At 41.7% G+C, this 19,425-nt stretch overlaps 1 protein-coding gene across 2 annotated transcripts in view; it reads left to right on the top strand.

The window, feature by feature from the left end:
- The window catches only part of HS1BP3 (HCLS1 binding protein 3), a 51,943-nt gene extending 35,240 nt beyond the window's left edge, over positions 1 to 16,703 (top strand). For both annotated transcript variants that reach the window (XM_053974560.1, XM_053974561.1), the window contains exons 5-7: positions 5,135 to 5,286; positions 5,787 to 5,922; positions 14,955 to 16,703. In XM_053974560.1, the coding sequence (XP_053830535.1) occupies positions 5,135 to 5,286; positions 5,787 to 5,922; positions 14,955 to 15,183 (517 nt within the window). In that variant the 3' untranslated portion in view covers positions 15,184 to 16,703. The remainder of the gene's footprint in view (positions 1 to 5,134; positions 5,287 to 5,786; positions 5,923 to 14,954) is intronic.
- The last annotated feature ends 2,722 nt before the right edge of the window (positions 16,704 to 19,425 follow it).

Genomic DNA, 19,425 nt, shown 5'->3' with positions numbered 1-19,425 from the left:
GAATTCTAAAATGTGTTGAGTAGTTACATCCAGGGTGCAGAAAATGCCATTTTTTTTGTAATGCCTTAGTGCGTGTTATCTGGTATTGCATATCTGAAAATGTTCATCATTAACATGAGTACTAGGATAAGAAAAATTTCACTGTTTTCAGAAACCCTGAAAGTACCATTTTGCTGCTTTGCAGACAAAACCCAAAATACTAGTGAGCATTTTTGGCTTTTTCACATCATTACTGGCAACTGTATTATGTTTTTCTTGTTCTGGACCACTGTGGTTTAATTTAGTCATGAATAATTCTGAAACTTGTCTTTTGTTGTCCTTAACTTGTTTCAGCAAGTCTTACACTCTGGTTTAGTCTAGAAAATTATAAAACTATTTCCTTTATGTTAATTTTCCTTCTTTGCAATCTATTCTGTAACCCTAGTTCCCTTGTCAGGCTTTTGAGTGCTAGAGTGTTTTATTAGTTATTTAGTTGAAAACATTTTAGAAAATGTTTCTGTATTATGATTATTGCTAATGAGCTGTGTACTAAACAAAAGTTGTCCATCTGTGGTCTTCTCATCTGCTTTCAGATTACATTGAAAAAGGATATAATCAGAAAACTTGAGGACAGATTATAAACACAGCTTGCCTTTATTTAGGAAGAACAGGTACTCTTGAGTTTTGAGGCCTTCAGAAAAATCTCTCTACCAAAGCAGGTCCCTGGATAGGAGCTGAACTCTTGAAAATCTGTTCCTTCAGGCTTTCTTTCCATCTGTTGCTGTGCTGGAACAGTAATCCAAGGCTGACCTAATATCAGAGCAGCAGAAGACAAACTTTGCAACTGAATACTCTTGTTCCAAATGATTTCTAAATGCAGATTTATTCCATCAATTATACATTATCTTACTTTGGGGCATGCCAAAGCCATTTAAAATACTGTAAATAAGCATGATGTCCACAGGAAAAAAACTGCTGAGAAGGGACAGTATCCCTGCAGCCAGCACTTGTCATGGCAGCTTAATGCTTAGGAGTGAGGCTGTGTGAGCTGATGGGCTTCGAGTTTCTATTGGGCATCTCTTGGCCAGGGCGATTGAGAATGACCCCTTTTGTCCTGTCTGTTATTATCAGGCAGCTCTGGAAAATGAGCACTGTTGAGTGAAAAGAAAGCAGCAGATGACATTTTGTTTTCTGCACAAACTAGTGTATAGGATCTTTGTTTCTCAGACATGGTTTTCAAGAAGATGTGCGAATACTGCTGCTATTCTAGCTGTAGCTCTTTTGTTTGAGCCTGAACATATATCTGTGGGAGCTGGGATGTCCATTTATATTAGGGACTCTTATATAAATGGACATATAAATATCCATGGGATATATATCCATGGGATATATAAATATCCATTTATATTGGTGAGCTCTTGCCTTGTAAAATTCCATGGATACCTAATATATAAGTATGTATATTCTGCATAAGTCTTTTTTTAATATTACTGTAGCACTCCTTTTCTGAAGCATAATTTTACTTCTGTAAAAAATAGGTGGTCATATTTTCAGAATAATAACACCTGAAAACTTTTGCCTGTGTGCTGAGATTACACATGCTCTTGGTAACAACACTCACTGTTTGAACCCAGCAGTGAGCATGGGGCAGGGATTCCTCTCTGTATAGAGCACAGTAGACACACTGTGATTTAAACCAGTGTCACCCAGCATTGGATCTGTAGTTCCAGTGTTTCACAAACAGCTGTCACACACAGGTCTGGAAACCTTCTGACTTTGGAGTGTCTTGGTCATTCTCGTTGCTGTTTTCCACAGCTGACCAGAAAGTTCTTGTGCATTGCTGCTGTGCCAGTGCCAGATGAGTGACCTACATTGTGTCAGCAACAGTAACAGGAGAACTGTGCTCACAAAGTGAGTGAGGTGTGAAAGTGTCTGCATACAGGGTTTTATTGACATTTTCATGGGTGATTTGAGGATCATGTGGGAGCCAGGGTCTCAACTGGACTTTCAAGTGTTCCAGCAGCCTAACTAGGTGGGTTCATATTCTCTAATTTTTGATCATCCGGTTTTGGTCCGTGTCTGTTAGAAGGCCAGTCTTGATGTACAGTCACTTAGGAGGCTCCTTTTTAGTCAGAGCAGGAGACAGGAGTGTTATTTGAGTTATTCTTACAGTGCTTCCTGTGTAGACATCAGTAGGCTCAGTTGGGTAAGTAGTTTCTGCTGAACAAAGGATACGTCATCTTTAGGGCTGGTTTCATTTTTGTTGAGGTTTTAAAAGTCACTAGAGTGATGTTCCAAAAGTTCACTTGTTTCATAAATGAAGAAATAACAGTAACACGGGTCATCTTCTGCCAGCTGGATGCTGGTAGCTTCAAAATGTCAGATGCCAAGGTTGTGAGCATGATGTATGAAGAAGGTGCTAATGAAGTGCAAGGTTTGAGTACAGTAATACTTTGGAAGACTTAATGTTCCTTCATTTCTGTCTTCTCCAAAGGCTCTACATTCCTACACAAGTTTACTGCACCCTGGTACATCATGATCATCAAATTAGCTGTCCTCGCAGCTTCTCCTCTGCACGCCTGCCAGCTTGGGGCTTCACAATCAGCTTGGCTCCAGCAGAGTCCCTGGGCTCTACTTATGGGGAGGTAGCACCAATATACATAGAGGGGATGGGTGGGCAGGCAGATGCACACTCAGGCCAGCTGCAGAACCTCAGACAGTCTCTGAAACTTCCCACACCCCCCTTCTCATCTTTTAACCTCTGCTCAGCAGTGCAGTCTGGACTGGCATAACTAAATACAGAACCGTGGGAATCCTGTTTCCCACTTAGGGACTGACCTCAACACTGTCCCTGTATGGATATGCTGGAATTACTTGGCAGTCCAACAGTGGCTTCCTTAGAAGGGCAGTGAGGGGAAACAACTTGAAGGCAGAAAAACAATTTCCTGCTGTTCCTACCGGTACCAGTCAAACCCAGCGGGTCTGGCTCTGTGCCCTGTAGCTGCCAGTGGAGTCCCCTGGCCAAACAGAAAGTGAACCCATGTCAGTGGACTGGTCTGGTGGCCAGACTACACAAAAGGTCCTTACCAGGACCTTTCAGTTACATTCTTTCTGTTTTACATGCTGTTCTGTATGATGCTCTTTATGATTCTCTTCCCTTTCTTGGTGTTTCCCACTAATATGTTTCAGTATTGTTTACTGCAAATACTTGAGCTAACTAATACTAAATTCCTTGCTAGCTTCACTGGGCTGGAGACGTGTTGCTTGGCAGTGTACTGGCTCATGTATATAATTACCTGTGCCATGATGGGCTCTTATGCATCAGGAGAGCTGTTGTAACTCTAAATGGACAAGAGGTCTGGTCAAAGGCTTTTGGCATTCTGTAGGTTGGCAAATCCTCACCTATATTGTCATTCACCTCTTAAAAAATACTTTGTGAGGCATGAATTATGCAAATAAAGGTTGCTTCTTCCATAGTAGATCAGATTTATTTGTGTTTGCTAAATCTTTTTTTAGTAGTTTTTTCAGCTCTGAATGACTCAGCCCTACTGTTCTTCCAGTTTTGTTGTTGTTTGGTTTACCTTTACCTTTAATACTTAGGGTCATTTGAGTGATAGATCCCTTACTACAGTTAATAAAGCAATGAATTTGAGTTTGTGTAGGTATCCTGGGTGAAAGCTGCCTGTACATATTATAACTTTAGATTTTGACAGGTTTTGGAAGAAGGGTCTTCTACAAATGCTTCTGTTTGAAGCAGTTCCTTGGAGAGATGCACTTTCAAAAGTAGCACAAATTCAGAAGTTACTCAAGGCATATGCCTAATGAATACAAATGCAAAAAAAATTCATTAATGGTTCTTCTGCTTTAGAATTAAGTGTTTTTTTCATGAATAGTAGTTGCTGACACCTGCAAATACCTTTAGAGTATCAAATAGGGTATATTTCCAAATAAAACAATATTTAGGTTCTGCATGTGGCTTGCTCTTAGGCTGCATTTGCCACAAAGTGGTGGTAGCAAGGTAATACCATCCATGAGTTCCAGTTTGTTGATAATAAACTTGTGAAAATAACTGGAAGTAACTGGACTCTGCTTTTGTGTGCAGCTGTAATTGGAAGAGGATTTTACAAGACTCTTTAATGTAGTTGGAATGTGTGGGTAATCTTTTGACCTTGTTCTTAGTTTTTGATGACTCTGGCATGTTAAGTGCTGATAATTGGGTTTGCTCTAGGCTGAAATCTGACCTGCTCTCTGCAGAGAAGATCAGATCTTCTATTGGAAGAGGCACTCAAAGGGGCTACCTTAGAAATTGCAGGGCCAGGGCTTCTGAGAGTGAAGATCTCTGAAATATGCCAATTACTTTGGAAGGGCACATTGTCCTAGGGACTGCTTCTTTTTCAGCCTAGTTTGAATTGGACTTTTCATCCAAAGGTTATTGTTCTCTAAATTTTCTTTTCTGTGCCATCTGGTTTGCCTCATAACTCAAGCTGACTTATTGTGAGAGCTGCCTTGTAGCTTCAGCTGGTGGAATGTGAGTCCTGGGTATGAGAGCAAGACACAGCTGCTTTTCACTCTGCTCTTGGAAGGGGACTCAACTCTCTTTGTTTAAGCCATGTGCAAATGAGGGGAGTGTCTAATACCTTTATGAAAGGAGTATGCAGCAACCATAAACTGCAGCAGGAGCTGGTAAGGAAATGGAGCCAGAGGGATTTTTTAAAACCTGTCCACAGGGATCAGTGCAATGGACCAACTTGCACTTTGTATTTCAAGCCATCCTTTTCTGTCTGTCTCAAATAGTGTTGATGGAACTGATCTTTCTTATTTTCAGCTTTCTGTGTGGGAGCAGTAAAACTGCTTAAATGTTTCTGAGTAGTAGTTTGCACAGTACAGCATTGTTAGCTCTGCTTTTCCCATTCCCCTTGGACTCCTTGACATATATTAAGAATACACAACATGGGTCCAGCTAGAGAATGCCGGACCACCTGTCCCTCCAGGTCAGTATCCCATTCCTGCCAGCAATTAACAGATGCCTGTGTACTTTTGTCTAAACCTTTCCTAGCCTCCCACCATCTATTTTCAACTTATGAGACTTTGTAGCCATAAATCTTGCTTGTTAAAGGAAGAGTTGCAGCTAACTTTCTTTTCTCTTACGTTTTAGAACTAAAAAAGCAAAGAAGACACCTGCTCCTCCAGGCAAGGAAGAGAGGCCCAAATTAACCATTTTTGAAGAGGAGGTGGATCCAAATGAAGAACTCTTTGGCCCAGAAAAAGATTTCTCATCAATCGGTCCCAGAAGAAAGATAAAAGAGAGTAAATCTGTTCTATATTTGTATATACACAGATTGTTTTATCTAAAGCATGTGTATAACTGAGCCTTTAAATTACACTCATGCATAGTATACAGGCTAAATAATGACTTGGAAATGTTAAGGCAAATCTTCAGCTGAGCAGAATCATCTAGAATCATTCAGAAAGAACAAATGAAACCTGTAGCTCTCATAGCTGTTCTCTGTAAACATTTTGAGCTGGGATGTTAAGGTCTGTGGGAGCTGGCTGTCCCACAGTCATTCATGCCACACTAACAGTAGTGATGTGACCTACTTTTGAGTGCAAGGAAAAAGCAGATTTACCAAGTCCTTAGAGTGCAGAGTATCACTGCACTTTGTGGACTGGAAGTCTTTGGAAAAAAACAATTGTCTGCATGACCTGTTTTTTCAACCCACCTAGCCAGATTTACCAGTTACTGTTAGTGCAGGCCTTGTGTTACTTAGCATGATTTAAACACAGCAGTTTCTGATTCCCTTTTCTAGATCTGAAGTTATTTGAAGACCCAGACCTTGGTGGGGTGGTGAGACTGGGTGACTCACTCCTGCTGCCAGCTGCCTGTGAGCACAGCAAGTATGTGCTGAGCAGGGATCCTGAGGAGGACACTGAGGAACTGCTGAGGTACTCATCTCAAATCTGTCATGTGGGATGAAGGTGATCTGAGATGTTATTTAGATCTTGAAAGATTAATCTGGGGACAAAGCTTAAATACTCAGATGCAAACTGTGAATCAATACTTGTATTGACAAGTAAAATGTAACATGTGTCATGGAGCTTGGACATCAAACACATTAAAAAGGAAATTAGGAAGACCCTTTGAGAAAGGTGGGGTGCAAGGAATTATTCTGTGACTCCAAAGGAAGAGCCTTGAATGCCCCAGGTGTGCTATCTTGTTCTTGTTTTCTAACATAACACTTCTGCTTTCTGCAAACAATGCACAGGGAACCTGACCTCCACTGTGAAAAGTGGGGAAAAAAGCCCAGAGATGAAGAGCAGTTCAGCTTCAGGGCCCTGAAATCAGGGGCTCTTGCCACAGGAGGAATGATTTGCATACTGATGGCTCACAGACTTCCGTGCATGCTTCCAGGAGGGATCCTGTGCATACCTCCACAGCCATAAAGGACTCTCTATCACCCTGTGTTTAATTTTTAATCTGGTGGGAAGGAGGGCTGAAGCTCAGAGTTGCAGGAGGGTATAATATATTGTTTCTCCCTTGGGAGTGTAGCACTGGAACACATCAGCACATAATGCATTTATCCCTGACATCTCTCTCACAGGGCTGGTTCACCTGCACTGATAATCCTCCAGAGATCAAGCAGGGAGCCAGTGCTTGGAGAGACACAGGGAATCTGTGCTGCAGTAATGAGTCAAATTCATTCCTTCTGGGTCTCAAGCTGGCATCTGAATGATGAGGCCAGCCTGCTTCCAGTGCTAATTTGTGTCAACCAGCTCCTGTTAGCATGTATGATTTCCACAGCAGGTACTAAACCCAGGAGAGAGATTCTGTGTGTGGTTTCAAACCTCTCCTGAAGCAGGTAATTCTGCAGCTGTTGCTTTCTATGCATGGAAAAGTGCTGGTTATCTCAGCAGTAATATCTGGCTTATTTTAAACAAAGGTTAAATTTAGGCTGGGTGCCATCTTGCATTAGACCGTGACAGCCCACCTGATGTTTATAGAAGCTGATGGGGCAGGACATGACCTGATTTCATGCTGTGGTATACTGAGAGCAAACACACGTGTGCTTGCAATATTTTCTTGTCTGCTAGTGATCTCAGCATACAGCACTTCATCCAGTGTTCATATGACTACAGGAGAAGGGCTCGTTCCTGTGCAATTCTTGCATTTTTATCCACTAGAGAGAACTTCTCCATCTGTTGTGTTAATGTCCCTTGGATTATGTATGTTCAGAGAAGGGTCTCTGAAGTGTGCTGTGAGACCAATAGACCGTGCTTTTAGATCAGTTTGGGATCATCAACAACAGCAGCACACCCAGATGGTTATGGGAACCCATGGGAAAAAGATGTAATTTCTTTTAAATTCCAGTAGTTTTTGTTTATTCCTGATTTGTCTCAGTGCTTCCAGTAGTTGATAAGTCATCAAGATCTAATTGGAAATGAATACATGTAATGAAGCAGAAAACCATGCAAGCGGTCCAATGGGAAAGTTGCTATGGGAATCCAGAGGCAGGTCGTGGCTGTGCAAGTGGTATAGGCAGATAGGTCAGGATCTGTTGACCTGTTCAGGTGCCTAACACCCCTCTGAAATTCCCCTGGTAAACCCAGTTCATGGTGTTATCTGCACATCCTGGAGGGCTGGTGAACTCGGTGCAAGGCAGTTGAGGTTAAAGGAGAAGCTGGTGTCCAAGAGGGGAGGAGGAGTGGCAGTACTGTTTTAACCTAGGGCAACAGTTCACCTCCCCTCTCTGCAAATTCACTTCAGTCGCCTGAAATTCCATAGTGGAACTTTCTCCAGTGGCAAAATGCACTTTGTTTTCTGTTCAGCTGAAAGACTCAGCAGAACAGTCAGGTCTCATAAATGTAGAGGCAGCATTTGAATCCTCTCCCTCCTTCCCTTCCCACCAAACTGGTGTTGAACGTTCTTGCAGGGCAGTACCACAGTCTCTTTTCCAGGCAGTGACCCTTTGTGGTGAGATGTTCAACATAAGCTGCAGTCTGCAGTCTCCCTGCATGGGAGCTTAAGCTTATTTTGAGGCCTAAGAATAAGTCTTGTCTTTGCCCTGTATGTGTTGACACTCTCCCAAAAGGGACTGAAGAAATCTCTCCACGGCTCTCAGATCAGAGTAGGAGCTGTGATAACCCATTCCTTTAGCAGGCTAGCACTGGATATGCTACTAGAAATGAAAACATCTTGGTCTCTTGGACACAGTTGGTTCTATCATACCAAAAGTTTATCTGGACACATTTTGTTAAGATCTAGGACTGTCCTGAGCTATGATGCACCAGCAGGTCTGTGGTAGGTCCAGAAACCTGGACATGTTCACTGTGCTCCAGTGGAGTAGCTGAATAATGCAGATGTGGGAGCTCTTCTCTGGTGCAGTGAACATTCACATGTACCTCAGGGTCTGCTCACATGTGTGTGGTAGATCTGAAAAGTGTCTGACTCACTCTGAATCATGGGCAGAGTTAGAAAAGAGCTGCAGAGCTGCCTAAGGCAGAGGAGGGCAGAACCTTTCTCCAGAGGGAGATAGGAAGAAGATAATGCCCAGAGCAGAACACAGGAGCAACCAAATAATTTGTGATCTTTATGGTACCTGAGTGGTTGTAGCAGCAGTAGCACCACAGCAGTGCCAGCACAGCAGTGAATCCTCAGCAGTGGCTGTAAGTCATGAGGCAGAGGCTGTTAAGGAGACAAATGAGTTTGCAAAATGTGCGTGGGCTAGGCTTGTCACAACTTGAGGGAGAAGAGAATCTGATAAATGTTCTCACTGCAAACTGAAGACTGTGCTCTCTGTGGATACTTGCTCATATGAAATGAGAATTACTGTTTTAAATAGAATCACCAACTTGACTTTAACAAGTGCTGTGCTTTGAGAAGAACCATTTGCATTCTAAGTGCAATAGGAGATTTCATGGGCTTTATCCCATGGGACTCTACAAAGCAGATCCTTGAAGAGGCCAAAGTTTGCTCTCCTGAAATCCAGAGTTTGCTGAGCACCCACTTCACTGCCATGAGAGATTGAAACACCACCATTTCATGGTCGCTGCAGCCCAGCTGCCCTTCAGCTTTACATTCCCCACCAGCCCCACCTCGTTGGTGAGAATGAGATACAGCCTAGCACCTCTCTTTGTTGGCTCCTTTTCTACTTGGAGAAGTAAATTGGCCTCAATGCATTCAAGGGACCTCCTCCATTGCTTAAGCCCCGCTGGCTGTCCTTCCAACAGATAATGGGGTGGTTGAAGTCCTCCACGAGGACCAAGGTTTGTGAATGTGGAGCTGCTCCTGTCTGTAGAGTACCTTATCCACTCACTCTTCCTGGCCAGGTGGCCTGTAGCAAAACCCCACTATAATGTTACCTGTCCCTTCCTTCCCTTTGATCCTGACCCCTGAAGTATTGGGTGGCTCCTCATCTGAGGCTCACGGCTGAGCTCTGTGCTCTCCAGCTGGTCATTGGCATAGAGGGTGACAGTCCCTCCTCATGTCCCCTGCCTGTCCTTCCTGAAGAGCCTGTATCCTTCCATTCCACCACTCCAGTCCCAGGACCCATCCCACCATGTCTCCATGATGCCAATGAGATCATAGCTCTGCAGGCATGCACTCTTCTGCCTCATTAATCACAATCATGCCTGCCTGGTGTGATGGATCAGGTTTTTGTGGAAAACCAGTGCTGGAATTGATTCTGTGAATGTTGCAGCAGCTCTGTGTGCCCACAGAATTATATAAATTATCACACATCCTAGCCTGAAATAATTATCACAGCTGTCTGAGCAGCCTTTTAGGAGAGATTTAATTAGCTTCACCTTTGATAATGAATAGGTAGCTGAGATGGAAGGAAGCAGCTGTGAGCACATTTGTCTTTTTCTAATGCTGAAAAAAAGTGTCAGCAGCAGGATCCCAGTTCTACTGCCCTGTAATGGCAGATCTGATTTGTTTCTTCTTAGGATTGCACTGATAACCCTTTCAGGAGCATTATACTTTTTAAGGCTGAGGCTGTTTGTGAAACTGCACCCCAGACCGTTCAGTCTATTGAGCTTCTTGAGCAGGTTCGTCAGTTTCAGGTTTGCCAAGGAACTGTTGCTACCCTTGAAGCAGAAAACGTTTGCATGTTCTTCTTTCAGCAGGCATTAGAAGATGCTGAATTCAGAGAGTAACAGACCTTCAACCTATCCAGAAGTCATGTGGAGCAGCATTTCCATGCTCACTGTCCTGAGAGTATGAGAACAACACTATAGTTGGGAAAAAAGCTTTGAGAAACTCCAGAGGGTTTATATGTAGATCTCTGGGGACAGGATTATTTGGGCAATGTACAGGTGGAAGAGAAGGTTGCAATAACTGAGTCAGAATTTTCCTGACCACTCCAGGGCAGTTTCTCTTGACCACTCCTGGGCAGTTTCTCTTGCTTGCTATGACGGAACTGTGAGGAAAGGTTCTTGGTTTGGCTGCAGTAGGTTACAGAAAAACACATTTTTCTATGATGGTTATCAAGAATGTATTTATTTCATTCCTGTGATGTATCAGGATGCTACTTACAAGCATTACAAAAGCTATAAAGAAAACTTGCCAACAGAGCAAATAGTATTTTGCTAGATATAGGAACGTGTATGGGTTGACACCCACCAGAATTCAACCCAGGTTGTTTGCGTTTTTGACAAACATTGTCAGCTCAAGGGGCAAAAGCCACCTGCTCTCCCCTGCCCCAGGTGTGCCTTTGGCTGGTGATTGGGGAACTTTCTAGAGAGGCAGGAGACATTTTCAGACTGGAAAAATTGACTTTTCTCATTTCCAAGGTGAGTGATGTAACCAGCAGGCTGATTTCCTCAGAGGGCTTCTTGTGGGACTTACCTGCACTAATGAGCCTGTTCTTTGGTATTTGGCCAGGCAGCACCACCAGGCTGCCTGCATCCATGCTGTTGGACTCTGCAGCTGCAGGACAAGGGGACTGTGCGCAGCTGCCTCCAGGGAATGGTCGCTGTCCCACTCCAGCTTCAAGTTGTGCCAGAGAGTTTTTTGGAAGAGGACTAATCTCTCCCAGACCAAAGCCATACCAGTGGTTCTTGAAGCATTTAAACAATACAGACTGTCACATTCCAGTGTCCAGACATATTTCCTGGCCCTGGTTAAAATACCATTGTGAATTTACCTGTAATGGATTGCAGGGGAAAGCTGAAGCAGGAGGAGAGATCTCCTTCACAGCCCCCAGTGCTTGGCATTCCTGGGATTAACTCCAGCCTGTATCTTTCCCTGGGCCTTGCTGGACATCACACTGTCTCTCCTGACCATAGCAGATGTGATGGGCAACAGGTACTTTGAAGTCTCCTGCCTATTTTTGGGCACAAGTCTTTTCCCAAGTTTTAGATGGGATGTTACAGCACTCCCCATGGCTTCACCAAGGTATCACTCATACTTGGAATTAACAGACAAAATAAAGAACATAAGATAGCAAAAGATGAAAGTCTGTTCTGCAAGAACTGCAGTTAGTTACACAACTGAGCTTCAAGCATGAGCCTTTGGATTCTTAGCAAATTATGGAGGTCTTTGGCTCTTGCTTTCATTACAGATTCTCCTCATTAAAGCATTCCAGCAGTGACAGAGGTCACTGTCTCCATCATGTTGTACATGCAGACAGTCATTCCTGTCCCAAAGATCTGTCCAGAGAGAATGGACAAAGTTCAGAGAAATGGCATCTAAAATGTTGATGTTCCTGTGGCAGCTGCATCTGTCTCCAAGTCAGAATTCATTTACTGTCTGGAAGTCCACATGCCAGCAGTCATGAAGGGCTTTGTGACAGCCTTTCTTCAGTAAGGGCTTTGATTGCTTTCTTTTGGAATTCTGAGAGAATTTCCACCAATAGAGTCTGTGAATCAGCACAACAATATGGCAAGAATTTTAAACAATGTAGCACTGCTTTTCTTTAACAGAAATAGAAGGAGACTAATTAAAGAATGATTAATTACATGGATTCTGTGCCTGATTGTCTATAAAAAAGATGGGGTGGGAAGGTTCTTCCTTTAATCTTGTTTCAGAATAATTGCTTGATTTTTTTCTTCCTCCTCCTGGCCTGGAGTTAAATATGGTGATAGTTATGCACTGTAACAATTCATTTGCTTTCAAGAAATAGAAGTCCTTGTTCCTATCTCTGCCTGAGGCATTTTGCATTTTACCTCTTTAGTTTTGCAAAGACAGTTGTGTCTCCCATGATCAAACAGCAGTGGATCAAACAGCTTGCCTAGCACTGCAGCGCTGAAAAGCAGGTTTTGAGACAAAGACCACATATTATCTGTTGTGTTCTCTCTAAGAGACTTCTGTCTAACCAAGGTCTTGAAAAAATCCAGGACAGAAAAAGGAAATTACATCATCAGCTTCCAGACTTTCTTCTGCAGAATCTTTGGTTTAAAAAAAACCACAGAACCCCCACCCCCTAAAGACCCCCACAACCTACTGGACTGGATCTTTTGAGGGTATTTTTTTGGGTGTGCTGAGTGGTTTTGTTGCTGTGATTAGCACAGCAACTGGAGAGAGAATTCAGAAACTTGTATCATCATACCAGATTAGTGAGTTGGATTTACTGCTGCTCTTTCTGGGGAGTGCAACTGGTTCAAAATCCTGCTTTCTCCATATGGTCTCTATGTATTGTGCATTGTTCCTCTGCTTATTATGTTTTCTGTTATTTAAGACCAAAACTTTATGACATGGACACTGATTCATTCACTATTTGTTTATGCCAAGAAGGGAGGCTTCAGAAATACCAGCCTTAACAAGTTTTGTTTATTACACAGCAAAGAGAACAAGAACTTGTCTTGGCAATGTGATCACAGGTATGATACCTCTTGGATATCAGAATTTGCAACAAACAGAAAAGCCTGGGCTTAAATGAAAATAATTTCTTTGTAGATGAGGAATTCAGAAATACATTGAGTGTGTTTTGTAAGTTAAGTAGGATATGTCACCCACAAAGAATCATGGAAAATAAAAGACATCAGAAATCTTATCTAAATAAAAGAGAATATAATCTTCAGAGTTACTTAGAGGATGAAATTTGAGCTGCTGCCTGCCGGAATACCACAGGTAGAGTTCAAGATGCAGAACTCTGGGGCAGTGAATGGCTCTGTCCATGGCTCTGACTTTCAGCTGGTCTGTTTAGGTGTTGCCTAGTTTCAGATACCAGTGTTCATGCTATTGATTTTACAAGAACAGCTTTGGTTAAAAGTGATTGTTTTTAGTTTCCCTTTGGAGTCACAAGAAGATCTGTCTGACTTCAGGAATGGTTTTACCTTGAAGAGTTCTGACTGTATCTACACCAGAAAATTTGGGCTAATCCTTACTGACTTCATGGCCGTTCATGGTGGGTGTAGTTTGTCTCAGCCAGGGCAGTAGTGTTGTAAGTTCCTCTCAGGTTTTAATGAGGGTGAACACGAAACAGAAACCCTTGAAATCATGCAGTTTATCTTAGTAATAGTGGGATCCTTAGCTTGAGGGGGCTGTATCTCTTGAAATACCTATGGTTTTAACATTCAAACCATATTCACTGGGGGTGGAAGAATAAAGTGTCTCAGAGATGTTGGTTCTTCGATCATGTTCGTGGTCATCCTGGACAGTTGCCTCATCAGTTGCTTCCAAAATTATGGAAAAGCTGAGCTTTACTTTTAACAGTCCGCAGAAAGCCCCACGAGTTGTACTGTCGTGTGGTAGAGGCATTTACAGTACCTCTCCTGAGGCAACTGGTGAACAAAGAAATAGAGGAATCACTGTCCCATTTAGGAAACAGAAATTATCCCAGGGGTTTCACAGGCCTCTGGGTAACCCCCCAAGATGCCTCATTGCCTGGCAGTGAGGAGGTTATAAACTGGATATTAGGAAAAGGTTTTTTACCCAGAGGGTGGCTGGGCACTGGAACAGCTCCCCTGGGCAGTGGTTGCAGCACCAGCCTGACAGAGCTCAAGAAGCATTTGGACAAGGCTCTCAGTCACATGGTGTGACCCTTGGGGTGTCCTGTGCAGGTCCAGGAGTTGGACTTGATGATCCTGATGGGTCCCTTGCAACTCTGGGTATTCAGTGGTCCCATGAGTCTAACTACAAAAGGCAAATGAGAGGAAGAACCAAAAAATACATGATTTGAAATGATTTATTCATGCTCCAGGGACTGCCTACTTATGGGTAATGAAGAAGAAGAAACTAAAAAAGTGTCTTCCTTCGACTCTAGTACCATATCAGGTTCCAGTGAGTGGAGCTGCTGCAGAATCCTTCTTTCTCTTCACTCCATATTTTGACTTTCCAAAGGCACACAGTTCTTGGAGTCACAAGATAATCTATGATAAAGGCTCTCTTAAAATCTTCTAACAGCTCATATGGGAACAGAGTTGGGCATGCACAGCCTGCTCCATATCTGATAAGGTCAAACAATGCAGGCAGAAAATACCCTGAACTGTTTGAGGTGTTCTGGGTTATTTCAGTAGCAATGAGAAGCAAATTATCATCAAAAAGAGTTGTATGTGGTCACAAATTGCAAAACTTCTTCAGTGTCCCAGAACCAAATATGAACATGGAATTTTTAAATCCATTAGTGTTTACAGTTTCATGGGGATGCTCAACCTCAGTTTTGGGTGATGGGGATGAAGAGGAAACAGAGTTGAATTTGGATAATTTTACTTTCTCATGAAAATTTATGGAGAAGCAAAGCATCCTGTCACAAATAAAAAACTTTTTTTCCCAAACTAAAATAAAGTTTGGTGTTTTAGTAATTGTAAATTGCCTTTAATTTAGACATTTGAAAACATGCTGTGAAGTTAACTTGTATGAACTGAAAGACCACATTATAAAAACGATGGTTCTTACGGAAACTTCTATGGAGAGAGAAATTTATCAGACTAGATCCTTTCCTGCAGAAAGTTTTGTTTTGAAAGATTTCATTTTCTTACAAAACAAAAAGCAGTTCAGAAATTCCCAGGATGTTACTGATGTTTTCTTTTCATTCCAGAGTTGAAGATGATTTTGAGAAACTCTTAGAGGTTACCTCCAAACCAAAACCTAAGGTCCCACCAAAACCACCTCTGCCTCAGAAGCCAGCAGTTGCCCCCAGGAGCACTAATTCACCTTCACTGGCAGAGCAAAAGGAAAACAGGATTCAGACGATGACTGAAGTGGACATTCTCCAATATATCCAGGAAAATGAATCTATCAACAACCAGGATACCAGTCTTTTTTGAACAGATGTATTTTTAAAATGTGATGATGGCTTCTTGGCCCCACCTCCCAGTGAGCTCCAGTGACAGCAGCAAGAACTGACCGGGTGTTTCTGCTGTCACAGTGCTCATTTGTGTACCAGGATGCAGAGAGCAGCAGGTTTGAGTAGCAGAACCTCCCTGTGAGGTTTTCAAAACAGTGCAGCTGTGATCTAATGTTGCCTTAGATTTTCAGGGTTTTACAGGGAATGTGAACAAGGATGTAGCACTACAGATTGTCTGCTGCTATTATGGTATCAACATCATACAGTTTTGGCCAGTTGATTGAAAATGGTCAGGATGTTGTACACATGGCAACTGTGAATAATGTCCAGCAAATGGTCTGAGGCATGATATGATGCTGTTCCTGCCATTTTTAGATAATGTTTTTCAGCTCAATGGAAAGGCCATTTTCCTTTTATCCGGTGTGTTTTTGTAGCAGCCTTTTCCTCCCTGACTGTTATTTCAGTAATTTTTAACAGGAACTGCTAAATATGATTAACAGTTCCTCTGTCTTTCCATGGAACACTGAAATCCCAGCTAACCCTGACAATCTGCTGCCTTAATTGCTGCACAAATGCCAACTTGTAGGAGAACTTCAGGCCTGCAAAGACCACGCTATGCATCTCTGATTCCTGGGAAGAATAGCAGATGACTGAAGGGTGGTTAAGAACACTCTCCAGACATAGATTGAGGTTGCAGTGCCTAGGAGGTTTGGATGCTGTAGGACTCCTGTGAACTCCAGATTCACAAGGGCTAATTTTTTCCAGCCAAGTCTTCCTGGGTTTCCACTGTAGTTAGTGGAGAGAGAGGGGCTTCTCCAGGAGTTCATTCAGTGCAGGTGTGTTAATGGAGGAAATCTGAATTGCTCTCTGGAGTCACTCTTTCTCTCCTATTCCTTCAGTTCTCCCAGAATTTTTAAGAACCAGCCATGGTGATTAATTTCACTAAGCTAAAATGAGTTTGTGTAATAAGATGGTGGTCTGTTCTTTACCATGTGATGGTTAAAACAAGGGAAGACAAACTTGGCATTATCTAGAGGAAAAAAAAATAGGAAGAAAATATACTGGAGAAATTTTAATATGCAGGAGAAGAAAAACATTGTAGAATAGGTATCCAAGACTTTCCCTCTTCTTGTCAAACTCAGGCACTCCGGTTGAAGATACCAATTTTACACCTAATGTTGGTTGATACCTGCTGTCATGCAGAGTTTCCTGAACTCATTCCCTGTGTGGTCTAGCTAGAGATGAAGACAAGCTCCCCAGAGGGAAAATTTTAATATATTTAAGCCATATAATCATCCCAATATCTGCCTTTCTAATACAGAACAAAATAAATAGAAAGCATTATATATTTTTAATAATGAAATTATTTCTATTAGCATTTCCTTTTTAAGCCAGTGGGAAATATTATAAAGGTATTTTGCTTTGATGAGACAGATAAAATATAACTATTGGTTTTTCTCTGTGTGTGGTATGTTTTACTATAATAAAACATTTTGCTAACCTGCAGGTGTTACTGTCATTGCTGTTGTTCTCTAGGTTGTACAGTAGCAGCAAAGAATCGATTCCATTTAGCTCAGGAGTGCCATGTGGTATTAAAGTGTAAATAACTATGAAACCAAAAATACAGCTGTGCTCATATTTCCTTTGAGAGCAGCTAAAGGCAGAACCACAGGTACTACCTGGTCCTGTCTGTCCCCTCAGTGTCCTGGTGCAATTAGGAATAAAAAAAGGTGAATAAAAGCAGTGAGGAGAAAATAAATGCTTTATCCAAGAACAGGCAGGGAATCGCAGGTAGGAAAAATTAATTCAAGGCAGTCTTCCTGTTGCACTCCCTGCTGTGATGAACAACCACTATATTTAACTGAGGGCTCAGGGAGCATCATTTCCATTTTACTCAGCCCTATTTGGGAACACTGCTTGCATTTCTGTATTTTTGGACCACAGCCCACCCATCACATAGCCTGAACACTGCTAAAACTTCCAAACTGCAGGCCACAGATTTAATGCAGTGCAGTGAGAGCAGTTCTTCACCCTCCTTAAATGAGCAAGGAATATTTTGCCCCCCAGCTCTCCCTAAAATTGTCAAATTCCCTAAGCACAGGGAAGGAAGAACTGTTAATTGTTTCCTGTGCTAGATTTTTAAGGTAATTTTGAGGGCAGTATTTTACTTCAGAAAAAAAAAGGCTAGCATTCCTGTCAAGAAACTAATATAAAAGGATCCTTCATAAACCCTGGTGTTATGCTTTTGTTTTACAATGCAAATGTCTATAGCTGCAGCCATATTTTTGGGCACTAAGAAATAAGTTACAGTCCTTGAATACATTATATATAATGAATCATTATTATACAAGAGAAGAATGTCAGACAAAGGTAGCCCAGAAAAATTGAACATACTATTAGAAATGACATAGGGAAACTATACAACATACTTTGCATCCTGCCAGAAGAGAACTTTAATTTTTTTCTTTCTTTAATATTTCACTTCTAGTAGCAGCTATTTGATTAGCCTGCTCTTGACAACTCTTGAAATTCAATTATGGACTCTAATGTAGTTCTTGGCTGACAGTCATCACCTTCCAACATCAGTAATAGAGTTCATCAAAAGATTTGACAAGAAAGAGTTATATTTAAATCCTTAAAAAAGATGGGGAGGTTAGTTAGAACTCAGATACCTCTATTGCCTTATAAGCAGCTTCTTGTTTTGTGTAACATTCTGCTTGCTCTGTGGTACAGCACTAATTGACAACTAACACTGTATACTCCATTATTTGGGTCACAGTTAAATTATTTCCCCAAGCTGAGTATTTCACAGATGAGTTGTGGGTCATCTGCTCAGGCCTGTTCAGTTGCTGAATTTTTAGGAAAGCTAATTCCCATGTAGCACTTAAGGCCTACTTCTGTCAGTGACAATTTGGGTTGAGTTGTAAAACAATATAACATTGAAACCGAAATTTCTGCTAAGTTTTGCCCAGATGTTAGCCTCTGCAAAGAAGCTGAGCTGGCTGCAGCAGAATACACAAGTCAGCCTCTGATTTAAGGTCATGAAAATCCAGCATGCTCATGGGCATTACCTAAATGAGCAATCCCTGAGGTTATTAGATTTAATACTGGGTACCAGAAAGCAGTGATGTTTCACTTAAAGATGTGACTGCCACTAATTCACCAGGGATTCTTGAATCTTTATTGTGTGTATGCATCAACCACATTTCCTTTCAACTGAAGTGATCACATATTTATGACAGTTTAAATGTCTGTGGGTCAAGAAGATAGAAGGCTTTTACTATGAAGTTTTATCTATTTTCTTGTATCTGTATTCTTACTTTTCATCTCAACATCAACAACTAGAGTAAATTAGGTCACTCACTTTCTGTATTGTGCCCATTTCTTCCTTAATTTTTCTTTAAACCCTCCTGATCCAGTTTCTTTCAACTCTCACCATATCACTGATCTTCCTTTAAAGCCTCCTGCATATTGTTATTTCATGTCATGCATTGAACCTAATGAAGAGTTCAGGTGATGGGAAAATCTTGTGCACTGCTTTGAGTAAAGATACTAGCACTGGAAGGTGGTAAATTAAATTAATTGTCAAATTAAGTGCTGCTGTAAGAGTTCAGAAGTCAATAAAGCTGCTTAAAGGATTGATTAGTTCTAGATATTTAGGGACTAAGTTTTATTCTTACCAAGATGTCCTGGATGCTTAAAACTTACATGGGGTCAAGGAGACAGCGGTTAGATTCATGGAAGAGAAATCAGTTGATGGTTATGCCACTCAGAGCTTGGAAAGTCCTTCAGCTACAATTACTGGAAACAAGGAGAATACTCAACAGCCAAATATTGTCATATTTCTCTACAGTGATTTGCTTTTGGCTGTTGTAAGGAATACTCTTCTGGGCTAACCCAAAACTCACATGGAATGAGTCACTCAAGGAGGACTTGATGACTGAGGGAACAGAACATACTCAGTGTTTTATCACCCTGCTTCCCAGCACCCTCCATAAGATTCCTCCAGTGGCCTTACAACAACAAAGCAGGTTCTCCTATTTACTCAGGAGAAAGTCCTGGAGTCAATGGAAATATTGATTTGCAATAAATACTTTTTCAAAAGCCATTTTTGATATTTAGTGAGCAGTAAATGAGGTATCAGAGGAAGATTCCAATGATTCTTGAATGCTCTTCTAGATCCAGATCCTCTGCTCTAGTGAGGATTCCCCATCTGGAATAC

The sequence above is a fragment of the Vidua macroura genome, chromosome 3 (assembly GCF_024509145.1).
Source record: "Vidua macroura isolate BioBank_ID:100142 chromosome 3, ASM2450914v1, whole genome shotgun sequence".
NCBI lineage: Eukaryota > Metazoa > Chordata > Aves > Passeriformes > Viduidae > Vidua > Vidua macroura.
Note: the sequence above shows the minus strand (reverse complement) of the source record. Positions and strands in the feature narration are given on the sequence as shown.